This window comes from Hemicordylus capensis, chromosome 3 (assembly GCF_027244095.1).
Source record: "Hemicordylus capensis ecotype Gifberg chromosome 3, rHemCap1.1.pri, whole genome shotgun sequence".
Taxonomy (NCBI): Eukaryota; Metazoa; Chordata; class Lepidosauria; order Squamata; family Cordylidae; genus Hemicordylus; species Hemicordylus capensis.
In genome coordinates, this window is record NC_069659.1 from 334,241,799 (window position 1) to 334,262,268 (window position 20,470).

At 45.5% G+C, this 20,470-nt stretch overlaps 1 protein-coding gene across 7 annotated transcripts in view; it reads right to left on the reverse strand.

The window, feature by feature from the left end:
• The window catches only part of GOLIM4 (golgi integral membrane protein 4), a 76,338-nt gene that overhangs the window by 15,493 nt on the left and 40,375 nt on the right, over nt 1–20,470 (reverse strand). For 5 of the 7 annotated variants that reach the window (XM_053310034.1, XM_053310033.1, XM_053310038.1 and 2 more), the window contains exons 4-9: nt 20,143–20,196; nt 16,953–17,103; nt 15,386–15,468; nt 13,460–13,543; nt 9,144–9,311; nt 3,554–3,910 (exon numbers count right to left, since the gene is read on the reverse strand). In XM_053310034.1, coding sequence (XP_053166009.1) covers nt 3,554–3,910; nt 9,144–9,311; nt 13,460–13,543; nt 15,386–15,468; nt 16,953–17,103; nt 20,143–20,196 — 897 coding nt within the window. The remainder of the gene's footprint in view (nt 1–3,553; nt 3,911–9,143; nt 9,312–13,459; nt 13,544–15,385; nt 15,469–16,952; nt 17,104–20,142; nt 20,197–20,470) is intronic. The other 2 variants (XM_053310035.1, XM_053310037.1) reach the window with 2 other exon arrangements.

A 20,470-nucleotide genomic window follows, 5' to 3' on the forward strand; every position in this document is an offset into this window, starting at 1 on the left:
CCGAACTCAAAACGGTGAGCAGAAGCCGGAGGGGGAAGAATTGCACATATAAATGGGGACATCAGCCAAACTGTTGGCTCCCAGTCACTTGTGAGTCCTAATGAAGCTTGAAATACGGGATGACTTTGTTAGTTGGATAAACATCAACGGGGGTCTTTGCTGAAGCCAAACCAAAGCAAACAAGAACATTTCCATGCCCTGGAGACCTGACCCAGAAGGCAGAGTCTCTTCTCCTAGATTCTATTTACAGCTCCGAACAAAACATGACCTGCATAGACTGTACCTCCGAGACCCTCCACTCTTTGAGGCATGTCGCTCGCAGAATTAAAATTGCCTGTTAAACTATTAGGAAGCACCTGGGTGATGGAAAAAGAAAGCACCAGACTGATAGAGGTAAATGACAAGGGCTGTATTTGCTTCAGCACAGACATACAGCCTTCAGATTGCAAAAACTTGTATGTGTTTAATGGGCTCTTTTGGAAATGGCAGCTTTTGTTTTTTTTAAAGATGTTTCTAGCAGGGCTACACGTTTTAACTGATCTGATTGATGGAGCAATCAACTAAAGCAGCTGTGGCCAACCTTTTCTAGCAAATATGCCACAAATCAGGACCAAGGTTTGAGGTAGTGCAATGTGTAACTAAGTGCACAGGAAACATAAACACAAATATAATATCATGAGGAGGTTTTGCTTCTGCTCTAATGCACTGGAGATCAGGGAACAATAAGGCACTGGAGAGGCCGACAAGAGTGTAGGCCTGGCTCAACGCTTCAGTCAGGCTTGGAAGCCCTTCTACACCTGTCTACAGTTTCCACTGCCTACACAACAAGATATCCACAGTGCAGGTTGGATGCCAATGAATTAGAGCTAGTTAAATGCTCACTTTTGCCTTTGTCAGTAACCCAATTAGATTTTAAATCAAGCACTAGCACTTGCCAAGGTGACTGATCTAAAACTGTAGGAGATAGGGAGAATGGAAGGGAATATTTGTTATATAAAATGCAAGAGATATTTTAAAAAGAATCAAAAGCATAGGTAAGGGTTTTAAGTATGATCTTCCAAGTTAAGGTCATGGTATGTTAGGGTATTCTGCCTATATATCTAGAAGTTCCATAGATCAGAGGACCATTGGAAGATGCCTTACACTAAGTTCGACCACTGGTCCAACTAACGCTGTATTCTCTACACAAGAGATTCTAAAATTTGCTTGCTCGCCTTTTTTTGTTGGTTTGTTTTTTTGCAGACCATTTGAAGATTGCTTGGGATCTTGGTGGATCATCTAATACACATTTATTCTGTTCTACAAATCAAATCACAGCAAACTAGAAGAGGAGAGGAGAGAGAAGAGAAGAGAAGAGAAGAGAAGAGAAGAGAAGAGAAGAGAAGAGAAGAGGACAATCCACCTTGGGATTGTTTTAATGAAAGGCGGTATATAAATTTATAAAATAAGAGAAGAGAAGAAGAGAAGAGAAAAGGGCAATATTCTCAACTAAACATTCTGTGGACTATCTGAAAGGAGCTTGAAGACCACTCGTGGTCCATGAAGTACAGTGTGAGAACCTGTGACCTACACTGACTTGCAGCTCTGCACAATTTCAAGCAGGGGTCTTTCCAAGCCCTACATGAAGATGCCAGGAAATGAACCCAGGAACTTCTGCATGCATATCATGTGCACAAAAACCCTAGGGGCAGAGCCTGCCCCACCCAGTTTACCTCCTGAAGGCCTTGTCCAGGAATTAAACCTGGGCCCTCTCACTTTATATGCAAGATTTGTGCCTCTAGACTAGGGCTGCACAACTTTGGTTCTCTAGCTCTTGTTCGGTTATAATTCCCAGTAGGCCATTGTGGCTGGGGACGGTGAGAGTTGTAGTCCAACAACAACCAGATAGCCAAGTTGTGCAGCTCTGCTGTAGACCAACAAGCTGCACACTCTCTTGAGTCTACTCTCCCAGGCATTTATCAGCCAAGGATTTCATGGTTTATTCAAAAGATTTAGATCCTGCCTTTCAGGACCAAGTCCTCGCAAGGCAGCTAACAAATAGGCAAAATAGGTCCAAAGGTTCATAGTACTTTCCCCACACTGCATGTGGCATCCAGTGCATTTGAATTCTATAGCATTGGTTGCCGTGCTAGATTCCCAAGAGAGATTCTGTTTAATAAAGCAGAAGTGTTTAAATCAGGTTAAGCCTCTCTCTATTTTGTAAGTCACTGAGGATGCAACTGTAAACACACTTCCAAGGACGTTAAAAAAGTGTACCCCTTCTGTTACAAATCTTCAGCTCATGTACCCCATAGAGGGGTGTGTGTGTATAAATACATACATATATAAAAAGACAAATTTAAGTGTCTTAGGTTAGGGAGGCAGGCTACTACAGTCACTGGCTCACATCCACACTAAGTTACTCAAAAGCAGTTTTACTGGAATTAATGGGACAGCTGGCTGAGAGCTGCTGGGGAATTGGGAAGGCCGCAGCCTGTGAATAATAAGTTAGGACCAGTTCAGTTAAACGCGTGAGGGAAGTTATTTTTCTTCACTGTATTGCTTGAAATCTGAGTTGCCTGGTTTAATGAAAACTCTCTCTTACAATCTGCTCTATGAAGAGACAATTAGTGTTCTTGCATACTGTTCCTTGGTGAAGTGTGCTACTCTTCATTTTGGGTCTGCCTTAGTCACACACCTTTGGAGGACGACTGCTCAGCTCTTCTAGGGAGGATTTTGCCACTTTAACCTCCCCCAGGAAATGTGGAAAGAGTGGTTCTGGAACTCTTAATATATATTTCACATATTTTCTTATGTGGAAGAAGTTAAAATAAAGTGGATGGTGGCAGCCTATTGTAAATCTCTTGCAGTCAAGGATTCACCACAGCGAACTCCCCACTCCTCCTCCTCTGGCTCTGGTAGGAGTTATGTCAGTCAGGTTGAAAGGAGAAGTGTGCTGAACTCCAGCATGTAGTAAGTCAATCAGGAGCAGAAGAGGAGGGTTTTGATCCTCCTCTTTTGCAGTGAGCACATAGCTCAGGAGGTGTTGGCTTCAAGTTGGCAATCCTCATAATGGGGACCATATAGCACAGCTGTAGTGTGGGGAGACAGGAAGGCTCCGACTACCACCTAGGAGCCCTTCAAGTACCCCAGGGTACTAGTACCCCCTGTTGGGAACCCCTGTTCTAGAGTAGGGGTTCCTAACCTGGGGATCATGGGCCACAGAAAATCTTTGCTGCACACTGAATTCAATTTGTTTCCCGGTGACGCAGGACAAAGTTCTTGAAAATAACTATCCTGAGTACTTACTTTTTGTTTCTAATTTTTACTGGAGCCTTATGAACATATATGGATATAAATGGGATAGGGGTTCATGGGTCACACTTGAGGAGCTTGAGGCGATGGGGTCCCCTAGGTGCAAAAAGATCCTGTTCTAGAGTGTAAACCCCACTCAACACAGTGGGACTTACTTCCAAGCAACTGTGCTCAGAATTGTACACACACACACACACACACACACACACACCCCAGAGGCTAAGTTAACCAGAGAGAGAGAAAAGCAAACACAATCCACCTCTGAACGGCTGCGTCCACCCAGGACATTGGTTTCTTCTTCAGCCTGTTCTTTCTCCTTCCATTCTTGCTCCTCTGGCGCTTGGTCCAGATCCTCTGCTAAGCGTTCAGGTTGCCCTGCTTGCTCCATCTCTTCTTCTTCAAGTTCCTTTTTGTGCTCCTCCTCAACTTGCTCCTCGTGTTCCTCCTCATCTTCTCCTGCTTCTTGTTTCTGTTGAATATTTAACTCCCGAGGAGCGTGACCTTCAATAACATTTCCACCCCGATGGAAATGTTCAGCTCTATCTTCTCTTCCTTCCAAGTGGACCCCTCTGTTCGCTTCTTCTCCCACAAGTGGCTGCTGACTATGAAGGGGAACCTGAAAACAGAATACAGAATATTATTGGGATGGTTGTTTAGAAGACTACCTTATTTATATTTTAAGGGCAGTAGGTCACACCCATGTGGGCTTTCTCTCCTGCAAAGTTTTATCAGCTCTTGCCTATTCTCTAGCCCTATTCATCACATGTTATGTGAAGATGGTATTTAGCTGTTAGGCAGTCAAACTTTTGTAGGTGCTTTGAATCGGAGGTTGTACGACAAGGTATTACTGCTTTTAGTAAAGACATCCCTTTTGGAAAAGGAGACTTAGAGAAACAGTCACCCTGGAAAGCTGCTTTTCCTGCAAAGGAGTAGAGCAGCGGAGTGGCAGTGGAGCAGGTAAGGACCTGCTTACCTGCCCCTTAAGGGGGCCGCTCCCGCCCTCTGAAACGAGTTAAACAGCAGGTGCGTGAGCTGCTTCAGCGCTTCCCAATGGAGATGCTGAACCAGCTCGTGCATATCCCTAAATGACTGTGCCTGCATTCATTTCAAAAGTGAGCCTCAGTACAGGTTCCTCAAAAGCATGGTACAGATGTGTACTGTACTGCTGTGCCTGCAATCAATTTGGTGTCTGAATAATTGTATGTGCATATGCATGTGTACATTGTACACAGATTGTACATGTGTTGAACACAGCATGTGAATAGGGCTAGAGAGAGCAACGTTAATTAAACACAACAGCATCCCCAGGAGGGAGTCCAGCTCAGACTCACTTGAGTGATCTGAGCAGTGGCAAAATATCAGGATCCCACCCCCTTTGAGAGTTGTTAGGCAGCTATTCTTCCTCAGTACGGCACCTATCTGACATTTAAAATAATTTAATATTGTCTAACTCTGATTTTTCATTTGCCCACAAATTTAGCAGTCATTAAACCCAGACATTTTTAAAACATGCCTTCCCATATTCTTTCTGATTTTGCTCACTCTCACCGATGTAGAAATTTTAATGAGCTGCACCTGTGTAGCTGGGCATGTATCTTGTGTAATTAGAAAATGAACCTTAGGTTTACTTCCATGTTACCCCCACACACACACACCCCAGATAGTGAGGGAGGAAGAAGCACATAAGTACAATAAAACGTAGTACAGTGTAACTGGCAAAATTCCTACTACTACGATGAATATTTATATACCACTCTTCAACCAAAGTTCTCAAAGCAGTTTACATAGAAAAATAATAAGACATAAATAAGACTTTTCCCTGTCCCCAAAGGGCTCACAATCTAAAAAGAAATTTAAGGCAGATACCAGCAGCAGCCACTGGAGGGATGCTGTGCTGGGGCTAGATAGGACCAGTTACTCTCCCCTTGCTAAATATAAGAGAATCACTACTTGAGAAGATGTCTCTTGGCTTAGTTAGCAAAATTCCTATGTTGCAAAATATTGTTAACAGGAGCATGCTGGTGCATGGAGAGAGTAGCCACTAGCTTAGATAGGTTTTTTTTAATCCATCAAATTAATGGAAGAGTTCTGAGAATGGATATTATTATTATTACTATTTTACATTTTATATCCCGCTCTTCCTCCAAGGAGCCCAGAGCGGTGTACTACATACTTAAGTTTCTCCTCACAACAACCCTGTGAAGTACGTTAGGCTGAGAGAGAAGTGACTGGTGTAGTGGTTAGAGTACCGGACTAGGACCGGGGAGACCTGAGTTCAAATCCCCATTCAGCCATGAGACTTGCTGGGTGACTCTGGGCCAGTCACTTCTCTCTCAGCCTAACCTACTTCACAGGTTTGTTGTGAGGAGAAACCTAAGTATGTAGTACACCGCTCTGGGCTCCTTGGAGGAAGAGCAGAATATAAAATGTAAAAATAAATAAATAAATAAATAATCATGGCTGAATGGGGATTTGAACTCAGGTCTCCCCGTTCCTAGTCCAACACTCTAGCCACTACACTATGCTGGCTCTCTATTAGGCACCACAAGAATGGATCTGCTACAGAATGTTGCTTTATATTCCTGCTCTGCAAGTGTTACCTGTGCCTATGTCTGAGCATGATGGGGGAAAAAACCCCAAAAGTTAGCAACAAAGAGAAGACTAATTATTTTTCTTAGGTCTTACTCCATATGCCAGCCTGCCATCCCCATTTTCTGAGTATTTGGAAGAGGGGCTGGTGCTCAGTCCTGGTTACTAGGGATGTGCAAAAAATTTCGGGCACAGATCGATCTGTGCCCGAAACGAGCAATTTCGGGTGATTCGGGTCCGAACCGAATCACCCCCGATGTCCCCCGATATTTTTCAGGGCTGAGCCGAATCACCCGATTCGTGCCCGAAAAATTCGGGTGATTCGGGATGACGTCTCTTTGAATTTCCCGCCTTTTTGCCTCCATTGAGTGTGGATTCTATGATAGCAAATTAGAGTGGATTCATGGTGTTTCACTGAAAATCTCATTAGCTATCATAGAATCCACACTCAGAATACCTCTGAAACAACAGAACCCTGTACCCCATGGGTTAGAAACCCATGGGGGTGGTTGGCACCCTATGTGCACTACACTACCACTCGCTCTGGGCCACCCCAGCACCCCCCAAGTGCACTTATGGGGCTGCTGAAAGCTCCATGTATACCCTATGAGGAAAAACCTTAAAGACGCGTAAACTTTAACAATTCCCCAAAAATCAGCCCTCTGCACAAATCCTTTGAAAAAATTCAGGTAGCTTCCTTGACCCTACCTGGCACTACCACCAACCCCACACTTCTCTAGGCCACCCCTTTGCCCCCCGCATGAAGCTATACATTTGCTGACACCTCAATGCTTCTCTATGGGGAAAAACCTTAAAGACGCGTAAACTTCAACAATTCCCCCAAAATCAGCCCTCTGCCCAATCACTCTGAAATTGGGGTGGTAGCCTCCACCCATTAGGCACTACCACCCCACCCCATCTTTTTGCCCAGATCCCACGCTATGCCCCCGATCTGCCCCAAAGACACTAAAACTTCAAAAATTCCCCAAAAACCAGCCCTTTGCCCAATTCCCCTGAAATTTGGGTGGTAGCCTCCAATCATTGGGCACTACCACCCCACCCCACTATTTTGCCCCTGGGACCTTTTTTTCTTACCTGAATCGATTCGGATTTGGATTTAATCCGAATCCGAACCGAATCAGGGGTGATTCGGGTAGCCCAGATTCGGGCACAGAACAGAACGGGGGTGATTCAGTTCGGGTCCTGAACCGAATCACCGAAAACCCGAATTGCACACCCCTACTGGTTACCTTCCACCTCAGAAACACAAAGCTTTGAAATGGCTAGTGAGGAAGCAAAAGAGTTTTACACTAAGAAGGACTTGTGACTGCTTTGAGGAAGTGTTCTGCAAGCTGACAAATTCCCTGCCCTTTTTCTTCAGGGCTTCCTCCTTGCACAGAGTTCTACCTGCTTGTCTATTAACTCTTAACTGTCTCATCTCACAAACATCCTGTTGAACAGACTAGTATAGAAACAGCTGGGGCGGGGAGGTTGGGCCCCCTTATATTTTTCTCCCCCTTCAGATTTTTTTTAACACTACTATGTCTTCAGATAACCCTGAGTCTGCCAGCAGCTCTCACTTGCCCACAGGTGCTCCAGTTCTCTTTCCAGAAGGACCCCAAATTTCAGCACTTTTGGACACAATACATAGATACTTAAATTGAACCAATTTAAGATCGGGGCAATCCACCTCTGAATCCTAGATGCTGTGGATAAGGTAAAGTGGAGCATGAGCACAACAAACTTATTTGGATTCAACAATTAACCACAACGCCAAAAAGATCCCAATAAAATAATATTGATGATTAATATAATCATGAAAAAACTATGTACCATACAATAAATAAGTATCCCGACTCCATTATATATAATCTTTCCAAATTAATATAGTATGTCCAGATAACATAACTAGTTTTATAACAGATAAAGTATCATATTAATTTGGAAAACTCATATTTAATACTTTTTATTGGTATAGGGGGCCACTGGCCACATCCTACTGTGGGCTTTCCACTAAAGCATCTGGTTGACCACTGCTGGAAAGAAAATGCTGAACCTCCCTCTGACCCAGTAAAGCAATCCTTAATGTGTGGGTGGGTAAGGTAAAAGGTAAAGTGTGCCGTTGAGTTGGTGTCGACTCCTGGCGACCACAGATCCCCATGATTGTCTTTGCTAGAATACAGGAGAGGTTTACCATTGCCTCCTCCCACGCAGTATGAGATGATGCCTTTCAGCGTCTTCGTATATCACTGCTGCCTGATATGGGTGTTTCCCATAGTCTGGGAAACATACCAGCGAGGATTCAAACCGGCAGCCTCTGGCTTGCTAGTCAAGTCATTTCCCCACTGCACCATTAGGTGGCTATCTAAGGGAAAATTCACACATGCATGCTTGTCGGAGATCAAACCCAAAAGTCAGACTTTTCTAATCATCTGACACCACCTCAAGCACAAAAGATTCCAATGGAGGCAGCTTACACATTCAGTCACAGATCAGGCTCAAATGAGACTCAAGTTTTTAGCCAGGCATTTTGTGCCATTTAAATGGCATTTTAAAGTGTTTTATGTCAAAAATCTAAATTGTTAATGGTTCTAATTGTTTTTAATTGCGGTTGTGAACCATTTGGATTGGCTGGTATACAAGTGAAATAAAATAAATGAAGTACACGTAAAGTAAAGTAGCGCCGTCGAGTCGGTGTTGACTCCCAGCGACCAAAGAGCCACGTAGTTGTCTTTGATAGAATACAGGACGGGGTTACTATTGCCATCTCCCATGCAGTATGAGATGATGCCTTTCAGCATCTGCCTATATCACTGCTGCCCGATATAGGTGTTTCCCATAGTCTGGGGAACATACCAGTGGGGATTCAAACCGGCAACCTCTTGCTCGCTAGGCAAGTTACTTCCCTGCTGCGCCATTAAAGAAGCATGCTTTCAACTGCTTCTTCATTCACCTAAAAGAGCCATAGGAGGCCTGACCCTGACTGGGATCACAGTGCACAAGAAGGGAGAGCTCAACTCTTTCTCTGCCATTTTCTTGCTGAACTCCCCTCCACTCCACCAGAAACTATTTCCTGGGAAAGTGCTTTGCTCAGGGGAACACTACCATAGCACGTAAGCCACTCTTCTCTCTCTCTCTCCCTTTTCATTGCCATCTCCCACTGCCAAAATCCCTGCACCATCTTGCCACTTGCAAATGGGGCCGGACGGGGTCTTTCAGTTCAGTCCTTAGACTGCTTTGGCCACTCAGCTCTTTGCTACCTCCTTCGGCTCTTCATTCACATCTGCATCACGCGCTTTGGAGTCACTCAGAGGAGAAGGTGCAGGTGTCAACGGTGAGACATGCGATTGCTGGGCACTATCCGGCTTCTGGAAACTAGGCATCTTTTTGAGAGTGTCCTTCAACTGTCTGTATTCCTCCACCTGGGACTAGAATTCGAAATACAACCATTAGATATCACTGTCAAATGAGCCGCATCTTATTAAAAACTGCAGGGAAGCCAGCAGCTCCTGGGTAATATGGGCATTGTAACTGAACATGCACAGCACATCAGATCAAAAACACCCATGTGCTAAACTAGATGCTTCTACGCGCCAGAGTGCACCTATTTTAATACGTTACAGCAGGCATGCAAAGCCTAGTGTGCAATCCCCACAGCGGAGAGATGGGGATTCGTTTTTCATGCTACACCGAAGAGGAACTGACTGTCAGAAGTGAAATATTACATTTCTTTTCAACCCGTTAAAAGAGAAATACAATACAAGCAACAAGAAAAGAGAAAGAGAGAGAAGAGAATTAATCTAATACACCCGTTCAGAGGCTCGTAAGGAAACGAGCTTCCCTTTCTCAATAAAGTTGTCTGCATTTGCAACATAGCATGAAATCAAATTATCCTGAACAAAGGTTCTGTGGGTAAATGTGGTAAAACAAATGACGTCCCAGTTCCAAACAGATACCAGGCTGCGGCAGACTTTGTGTGGTAGCAGAGCAACATACCTCCCCTCTGCCACTCACCTAAAGTTATATATTGCACGAACACTTAATGCTGAGACCCATTTACATGGCTGCCACCATTTGTGTGGTCCTTCCCCTCAAAACAGGATGAAGATACTATACAAATAGGGCAACTGTGCATAAGGGCCTTTGGGCAGCATACCTGCATTATATGTTGCTATAGGTGTATACGGCAGAGAGAACATAAGAAAACCTCTGCTGGATCAGACCAAAGATCCATCAAGTCCAACATATTGGCTGACACACAGAGCAAGGATGCCCTGGTGTAGCGAGAGAGAAGCTTCCAACTGTACCGGTGCAGCAGGAAAGCAGCAATCTTTGAAACCCTTCCCTTCAACAGAAAGCCACTTGAAAATATGTCCCTGAGGGCTGTGCAGACTTTGGGGACATATCTTTGGGTGGCACAGAAGATTTCCTGGGGAGGGGGAGGACATCAAAAGTGACAGCTTCCCCATTTTAAGAGTGCAGTTAGTTGGGAAGCTCTGTTAGGTTGCTCTCTTGCTGCACCAGTGCATTCCTGTTCTGTAAGTCAGCTACTTTTTCTGCGGTGGCCAATCACATGCTTCTGGTAAGCAATAAACAGGGCATGAGAGCTGCAACCCTCTCATACTGTTGCCTCCCCCAGCAAGTGGTATTTAGACATGTACTGTCTCATGACTAATTGCTAGTGACAGGCTTATCCTCCATAAATGCGTCTAATCCTCTTTTAAAGCCATCTAAGTTAGCTGCCATCACCGCATCCCATGACAGCTAATTCCATAAATTAATCGTGTGTTGTGTGAAGAAGGGCTTTCCCACCCATGCGGAATCTTCTGCCATCAGTTAATGCTTGACTCTTGCCATCCGGTATCCATTGGAATGTCTGGCTCTTGCCATCCAGTATCCATTGAAAAGCCTGACTCTTGTATTCATTTGAACTGGTTCTGCTATCCTCTTTAATTTTTCATTCAGTAACTGGAAAATGGGCTGAGGGTGGGCTTTGGAGCTAACAAAAACCCAGCACAAAGACATGATAAAACAAACCCCAGCTCCCTAAAACAGAAGCTAGCCAACTTATATACTCTCTCAGTGCAAATTCACTCAACCCACATTTAAAAAACAGACTTATTAACATGTAAGAAAAAATAAATGCATTTAGTTCCCTCAGCAGCAGAGTCGGAGCAAGGGGATAGGAGTCAAAGACTCTGTACAGTAAGCCAACCCAAGGGACTGATAGTTTCAACTTGTAGGTTTGGAGACAGACAGTAACCTGAGAGAGCTGAAACATGAACGATGCAGCCACCATTCCCAAGGGTATACACCCTCATTTCTTTAGAGCCACTGTTGTCTCTCATGAAATGGGCTTTGAAGTATCACAAAACCTATGACCCAAGATGATACTGGGATAACTGTGCACACCATGGGGAGCAATGTCATTTTCATACCACGATTTCCTCTGGGGGAAGCTTCTTCCCCAACACACACACACACACACACACACACACACACACACACACACACACACACACACACACGTCTGCCTCCCACTGTAGCAACTCCATCGCAGTCAATCAGCAAGTTTGCCTCACTCGTGACAAGCCAACTCTGCAGCCAGCAAAACTGCTCCCCCACCACACCCATGCCTGCATTTGAACTGGATCCAGTCGGGAAACCCTAATTTTGGGAGATTATCTCCCTGCTTGTAAATTCACCATGGGGAAACAAGCCACTTGCTTAAGCTATAATAAAGCCAGAAGGGGTATCCTGCAGCAGAAGCAAGGAACGTCACAAAACAACAAAGCAGCAGATACTATTTGAACAAACCTTTCTGGCAGTAAGCACCCAGTTGAGGGACCATGGTAAGATCCCTCTTGCCACAAGGCCAAATGGACTTCCCTCATGTGGTTGGTGTTGTCCTGTGGTAAAGTTTACCTCACGTGACCACTTGGCAAATATGTATTTATTAGCTGGGCCGGGCACTTCCCCCACCCCCTGACCGTGGTTTCTGGCTGGCTTTCAAGCCGGCCCACCCCCTCCTCCTGCCTGCTAAAGCCTGCTGGGCCTGCCTGCCTCCACCTCCTCATCCCGGCAGCTGAGGCGGGCTGCCTCCTCCTCATCCCGGCACCTCCTCATCCCGGCGGCCATTTTCTCCTCATCCCCATTGCTTGTCTGGCAGCTGCTCGCAAACTCTCGCAAGAGCTGCCACACATGGGATTAGCAACGGGTATGCCTAGGAAAAATAAATATATAGATAGTTAGAATCACATAACTTTAAAGTTGGAAGGGACCCTGGAGGTCTTCTAATCAGGGATAGCCCTTTCACGAGGCAAGATGAGGCGGTTGCCTCAGGCAGCCTCAGACAGCAGATTACTGGGGCGCCAGGAGAGTGTAAAAGATGCTGCTGCCATCAGGGCAGCTCATCAGGACTGAGTTGACCCTTGCAAGCTTTGAAAGGAGCGCCTCTCCCCACACTGTTTGAGAAGCTTGCAAAATGTACAAGGAGAAGAGAGGGGGCTGCTGGCAACCTTCCCTCCTACCAGCTCCAATCTCGGAGCTTGCAAGAGGTTGGTTTTGAAAGGGGGCCGGCCAGCTCCAGGGGCGTAGGGCAAGGCAGCGTTGGGCACCTCGTCTCAGGCACCACAGTGCCTTGGGCCAACCCTGCTTCTAGTTCAGCCCCCCCACCCCCAGCCCTCTCAGAGCAGGAAAGTGCAGCAGCAATTCTGAGAGGTGCCCATCCAGCCCCTCTTTTATGAGTCCTTTAACCATGAGTCTGCCTTCGATCACTGGTCTCTCTCGCCGAGTACTGTCTCTCCAGACTGGCTGCAGCTTCTTCCCAAGGTCTCAGGCAGAGGCTTTTCCCAGCACCAGGACCTTTTAACTGGCCATTGCCCCTGGGCCTTTTTGCATGCAAAGCATGCGCTCGACCACTGAGCAACGACCTCTCCCTAGTGACCGGAAGGATCCTAGAAGGTTTCCTCAGTTTCTAACTTTCCCCTTTGCTCTGCTTAAACAAGAGTTCGAGCAACTCCAAAGCTTATTAGCCTACTAGATACAATGAGATATTCCCTAAGTTCCTTGAAGGAAGAAAGGCACACAGTACAACAGCCAATTATAGGACAGCTGGTCTGCCTCATCTGCCTCTCTTTGGGACTAGTGCAACCACTCAGATTTGTAAAATTGAACTCCTAGGCTTCGTACAAGTGCAAGAATCAGGACCCTGAGTTACAGAAGCAGCTGTGGAGGAGAAAACCCACTGAAGACTTTGCATACAGCCTCTTGGAGAAGAGAAGAGAAATGTTGCTTTTATCCATACATGCATTCACTCAAGCCCATAATGAAGTTGTCAAGGAACAAAAACAATTTATTGCGCTATGATTTTGGCTTAGCAGAAATCGTTCCAGGCATGCATTTCTCTCCTCAAGAGTGAAGCTCATTGTTAACCGGAGATCCCCATGCAAAAGGCTTGCATGCATAAAAGTTACGGTCAGCAAAAATTAGAAGAAAGCGATTTTGGAAGATTTTTATTTTTTTTAAAACACCATTCATTAAAAGTGGAGAAGGCAAAGCCAATTTCCTGGCTAACCTGTGCAGCTTCTAGCGCACTCTTGTGTTCTTCCAGTGTCACTACAAGCTGGTCATGTTGGGAGAGTAAACTCTTATGCTGCAGCTACACAAAAGAAACATCAAGACCACATCAAGCTTGATTCCAACAAATACCAAGGCAAATGCCAATTATTCAGCTCTGAAATATATTCTTATAAATGCTGCCTAGTGAATGAAGATGCAAAATTAAATACAGCTCCCCTTTCGGAGGTGGGGGTCACTGCTAGGGAGTGTTTTTAAAGGTGTGGGGGCTCAAAGAAGAAGCTAATGTTGTGCAAAGTAATCAATGTTGCACTACCATGCATCAAGCGTCTTTCTTTTGTCATTGTTATGAAAGGAATAAAATCAAAGTTTCTTTTCTTTTCTTATGAAATACAGACTCACTCTCAATCAATCAGGTGATCCTGTGGTCTGGTTATGGCAGAAACGGCTCGTTAAATTGCACAGCAGCAATTTAATGAAGCATCAACTGCAATCCCATGCACACTTACCTAGGAGTAAGCCACAATGAACTAGTGGCACTTACTTCTGAGTAAATATTCATACCACTGCACAGATTAGCTGAAGCCAGCTCTGCATCAATAAGTGAAGGCAATGTGTGCTGGCTGCATTTTTTATTTATCGCATTTATATACTACCCTATATACAATTTCTGGGCGGTTTACAAATTAAAACGCAACAATTAAAACCTTAAATCATATAAAATAAATCAAGGCAACCAGATGATTCCAATTAAATTAAAAGTTACATGCAAAGGGGATCTCAGTCAACAGTACTGAAAAGAAAGTCAGTTCCTGAATGATAACAGACTGGTTGAACTGGAAGCTGACTCTTCAAGACTGTCTGGCCCCTCCTGAACCTCAATGCACACCAACCCAATCTCTCCACAGACAGAGACTTTCAGAGTATGATCTCAGCTCAGCTCTGCCCTCCACAGCCAAGTTCTGCTGTGCTCCCAGCTGCAGCAAGCAAGGCTCTGCAGTCAAGTGTTGGGTCCTAGAGAGAAAGGTCTTCCAAGCTATTTTATCAGTCAATAATCATAGGAACCTAGGGAGCTGCCATTTACCGAGTCAGGCCATTGGTCTATCAAGCTCAGTATCGTCTTCACAGACTGGCAGCGGCTTCTCCAAGGTTGCAGGCAGGAATCTCTCTCAGCCCTATCTTGGAGAAGCCAGGGAGGGAACTTGGAACCTTCTGCTCTTCCCAGAGTGGCTCCATCCCCTGAGGGGAAGATCTTACAGTGCTAACACATCAAGTCTCCCATTCATATGTAACCAGGGCAGACCCTGCTTAGCTAAAGGGACAAGTCATGCTTGCTACCACAAGACCGGCTCTCCTGCATGAAGAGCATGAAGCGGGCAGATGCTCTTCCCAGAGCAGCCCATATCTTACAGTGCTCACATGTAGTCTCCCCTTAGCAAACGGGACAATTCATGCTTGCTACTGCAAGACCAGCTCTACCACAACCTATTCTTCTCTTAATTATTACTAATTATCTTTGATAGGGGGTTCTTGCCCCCACTGCCTCAGAACCCTCTGCAGCAATGTTACATTACAGCAACGTATTTTTTGTTTCACTACAGTGCCAAAGAAGGAGCAGTTCACAAGCAGGCGTGCCCTTATTTTCTCAAAGATGAACACTTGGATATATGTAGAGCAGTGCTACCCTGCACCCAAGCAATCTGGCCTATGCATACCCTTATCAGATTCCACATTTTACATCCTTTATTGCATCTTCATTATAAGAACCTGGTGCTGACACATGAGAACACTGGGTTACTGTATTCTTCTTTTCTCAAGCCAGGAAAGTCATACAGTCATAATCCCATTTCCCAATCGGCGTTTTTATTCTCTTTTGCAAGTCCCCCCTGTCACCACCGCTGCTTTGGGAGATCAAAAATCTTACCTTGACATCTTGCAACTGCGTATGGATATCTTGGTGGGCTTTCCTCAGCTGCCTATTCTCTTCTCGCAGATTATACATAGATTCTATTGAAAAAGCAATACAAATACAGATAGTGATCCCACAGACAAAATAGTATGAGATTTTACACCCTGCAGAGGGAATCCTAATTAATTAATTATTAATTAATTAATTAGATTTCTATACCAACCCATCCAAAGGCTCTGGGCGGTGAACACACACACACACACACACACACACACACACACACACACCCACCCCATTTAAAACAAACTGCTTGAACAATATAAAAATAAATTAAAACAGAGTTCAAAGCAATGTAAAACCAATTAAAAATACTGAAGAACAATTTAAAAACCTTGGAAGGCCAGGCCAAACAAGTAGGTTTTTAAGGCTCTCTTGATTGCCAACTACACGAGCTCAAACTATGGATATCTGCCAGGAATGCATTCCACAGTCCAGGAGCAGCTACAGAGAAGGTGTTCAATTAAATATCTGTTATCAAGTAATGCTGAAAACTAGCCCAATGCCATTCTGGAAGCAGGTTTAAGAGGTGGGTTGCTTCAAGGCTTTAAAGAAAAATTCACGTTCACAATGGCATGCGATTTTAATTCACGCATGTCGCATGCACGGCTACAACGTACACCTGTGCGTTTTCCTTATCTGTGCACACATCACTTTGTTTCCTAGAGTCACACTGCATGACAATTAGAAGCCCACTCAGGATGCGGAGAACATCTGGGAATCTGACAGTAGGGATGTGCACAAACTGGTTCGGTGGTCTTTTTATGGACGGCCAAACCGATTCGGAGGTCTGGCGGTTTGGATGGTTCGGCAGCGGAGTGTGCGTTACCTTTTAAGGAGCAGGGAGGGTGCTCTCCGACCCCCCCCCCCCCGCAGTGCCGTGCCCAAAATTGCTGAGCGGGGTAGCAGCATACCTTCCTGCCGCCCCAGTCAGTGTCAGACCGGAAGTGGCTGGTGCATGTGCACACATCACGCATGCACGTACACTGGCCACTTCCGGTCTGATTGTGACCAGGGTGGCGAGAAGGTATGCTGCCACCTTGCGCAGTGATTTTGGGCACAGCGCTGGTGGGGGAAGTGTGTGTGTGTGTGTGTGTGTGTGTGTGTGTGTGTGTGTCTGTAAGCACCCTCCCTGCTTCTTAAAAGGTAACCCCCCGGAGCCACCGAATCATCCGCTCGCTGGACCCTGCATATCCTTATCTGACAGCCCTGCTGAAGAAGAGTGTTATATTACTTGATGAAGGCTCTGTGAGGAGTAGCAGGTGGAATCTGCAGGAAGCAGCTTTGTCAGAGGGAGGAGAAATGGGGATGCTTGATCACGGTCTGGGTTCTAGAGAAGCCCGGACGACTCACTTGACTTTTCTCATTGATAGCAGTCACTTTTTGCATCATTTAACATAGTACAACTTTTGCAACTACACAAATGTTCTTTTAGAATGACACATTTTTTGCTGGTTGAATGAGAAAAGCCTTGGGCTGCCTCCTCCCCCTTCCTTTCCCAAACACAGGGGAGCCAGTTCCATACCCTTCAGCTTGGAGAGTTCCTGCTCTTTCTCTTGCTGTAGCTGAACATATCTCTGCTTGTGATCACTGACTGCCCTGCTAAGCTCATCCCCTTGTCTTCTATGATCATCCTCCAGATCCGAGTGCTGCTTCTTTAGCTCTTCATGTTGGCTCTACAAAAAATAAAATTAAAAAATTAAAATTAAAAATTAAAATTAAAAAATAAAATAAGTAAAGCAGAACACACCAGAAGGAATTCTTCATCCGAACAGTTGGTTATTTATGCAGTTAGGGTTCTAGAGCAATCCCTCAGAAGTACAGATCAAGCTTCAACAAAGGCCCAGGCCACCAGGAAGAGGCGTAATTAAGTTGGGAACTCTGGGGATGAGGTTGCACCTCGGTGGTAGAGTATCTACTTTATATGCAGAAGGTCTCAGGTTTGATCCCTGGCTAGGGATGTGCACGAACCTCAGTTCATGCAGGGCTTCAAATTCGAACCGGTTTTGGTTTGGTGAACCGATTTGGCAGTTCAAGGGCAGTGCCAGGTTGTGTGTGGCTAGCAGCACCTTTGAAAGGGAGTAAAGCAGGTCCTTACCTGCATGACCGCCGCTCTATGCAGCTTCTGGCTGTGGCAGCACTCCCCATCAAGACTATGCTGACCACACAAATGTGCATGCCAGCACTGCTGCAGCAAGAAAGTGCATGGTCACGTAGGTGAGGACCTGCTGTACTCACTTTTAAAAGGTGCCACTCCCCCCTGGCCACCCTTGAACCGCCAAACTTGTTCATGGTTGGGCCGAACCAAAACGAACCAGTTTGCCAAACCTGCACAAACTAAGGCTCATGCACATTACTATCCCTGACATCTCCAGGTACGGCTGGGAAAGACTCCCGCCTGAAATCTTGGAGAGTCACTGCCAGTCAGATGGCAGTGGCTGAGCTATATGGACCAATGGTCTGATTCCGTATAAGGCACTTTCCTATGTTTCTATGGTTCGCCTTAACCCAGGTTACAGATGGCAAGGAGAGGGAGGAAGAAACTTGCATGGTTGCATTCATGTGTAGAACGGGACCACCAATTCAGGCCTGAGTCTGCACATGAGCTCTACTTCCGGTCTTGCAAAGGATATGCCAAGGTTGGGCATGTTGTAGGAACCCACCCATTTCACATATCTTACCCTACTTATGGTCTGGAACCCAACATCTGTAACTCAGATTTGGACTGAGGAAGAGATGTCGGGTTCCGTGCCACAAATAAGGTAGAACGTGATGATATAGGTGGGTTTGTACAATGTCCAGCCTTGGTATATCCTTTGCAAGACCAGAAGTAGGACTCACACATGTATACTTAGGGCTACAGCAGCTGGGCCAACACGCCAGTTCCATGCTACATGTGAACCCAGCGTGTGTCATGCTGTGCTTGTCCTGAGGCTGCCCTTATGGCAGCCTGCGACATGACAGCAGCCTTCGATACCCTGGACAGGCCCCGCCTTCAGGGATAGCTCATTGCCCTTTCCCTGAAGCAGGAAGTATATAAGCAGCTTCCTGCCTAGGGCAGGCCTTGCCTCGGTATCAATGTCTGCTTATATCAAGAGGTTGTCTTCCTCTCGACTACTCTTTGCTTTGACACTTGGTGTGTTCCTGGCTTCTGTCTGTGTTACTGGCTCTGGGCTCCTGCCTTGACCCTGCTGGCACTACCTGGCATGAACCCTGGCTCTCCTAGTTCCAGTTTCAGACCCATGTCCCTAAGGTTTGCTGCCCACGGCTTAGTTGCCTGACAACAGGCCCATTCACACGTTACGTCCAACACTCGTATGAGTGTACAGTGCACACAGGCACAGATCTGTACACAGGTACAGTCATTCACATGTTGTGCTGAATGCAGGTACTGAAGTACACTTCCTATCTGTGCATTTGAAAGGCTTGTATCCAGATTTGCTATTAAAATGAGCACAGGTACAGTCAAGGTGCAGCAGGGAAGCAACCTACCTAGAGAGCAGGAGGCTGTTGGTTCGAATCCCCATGGGTATGTTTCCCAGACTATGGGAAACTCCTATATCGGGCAGCAGCGGGATAGGAAGGTGCTGAAAGGCATCACCTCATACTGCATGGGAAAAGGCAATGGTAACCCACTCCTGTATTCTACCAAGAAAACCACACGGCTCTGTGGTTGCCAGGAGTCAACATCAACTCGACGGAACAGTAATTCTGCACAAACACATGCACAAATGTACAGAGAGCTCTACACTCACACAGCAAAATGCCTGAATTGGGTTAACATCAGAGTGAAAAGTGGGGGAAGAAGAACAGAATGCAGGCGCTTGTGCCTCATTCCTAATCTCTTAAGCAGCAAACAACTTGGCAACAATATACAACATAGGGCTTCCTGCCTATATTGACTCTAAAGGGCTCTTCAGACGTAACTCCAAAATGTGTTCATATAACATTTTGGCATAACAGAGATAAGCAGAAATGAGCCTCTGGTCTGCCCCACTTCCTCCTGCTCCATCTTCCTCTGTCCCGTGATTAGAAACTTCTGATCCTGGCTTAGCAGCAAATGAGTTTGCTGCTTTGTATGAACCCAGAAAACTATGGCTCCACCATGTGGGATGTTTGAATATTAAAGGCCAGATGCTGCAATACAATTAAGCAACCAGAATGGCCCTATTCTTAGAAAGAAAGAGAGAAATAAAACTTAATTGCTGTGAAGGGGCGGGAGGGAGGATCAGGGCTGTGATGTGAGGCAGGGCAGGTTAAAATCCTCCCTCCCCATGTACGGCTTCCTGGGTCTCATGCTCCGTCCCTCCCTGCAGCTGTTACTTAACTTTAACACACACGGCCAAAGTATGAATTGATGTGTGGTTTGGCCCCAGTTTGTCCTCTGGAGACAGAACATTTTAAACAGCTCTAAAACCACTTTGGGAATACTGTGTTGAAGACTGGTGTATGCATGTGTGCAAATAAATAAAAATAGCGATTTCACTGAAGAGCAGATAGGCGTTTGCATATGACGCCTGGGAGAGTAACATTTTGCAGTCAGGAAGAAGGCCTTTTCACAGCTCTCCAAAGGCCCATTCAAGTTTTAAAAAGTGGCTTTAACTGAAATTTTCAACAAATACCAAGGAGGATTTGAAGCTACATGCTGTCATCTTTTTAAAACTTCCCTGTTAAGGCTAGATTTTTAAGAAAGCAGCACGAACCAGGATATCTACCTTCAGCATCTGGTGCTGTACATTCAGCGCACTGTATCGGCTATTAGAATCTTGCTGAAAAATGAAAAAAAGCAACATAATATTAATTGACACCGTGAGCTACTTCCTAGACCGCTATGGTACATCTCTGCAAATTCTACTATGAGGAAAAGGTGAACTAATGATTTCCATTGCTCTTGGGCCGCTAAGATGGCGGTCCACAGCCATCTGGAGCTCAGCACCCATTCTAAGGTGTGCTGTTTCAAAGTATCAACCCAAACTGCATCTCTGCAGCAATACCAAATCACTCATCTGCAAGTGATTTTGGGCAAGTGATTTTTACCCACAA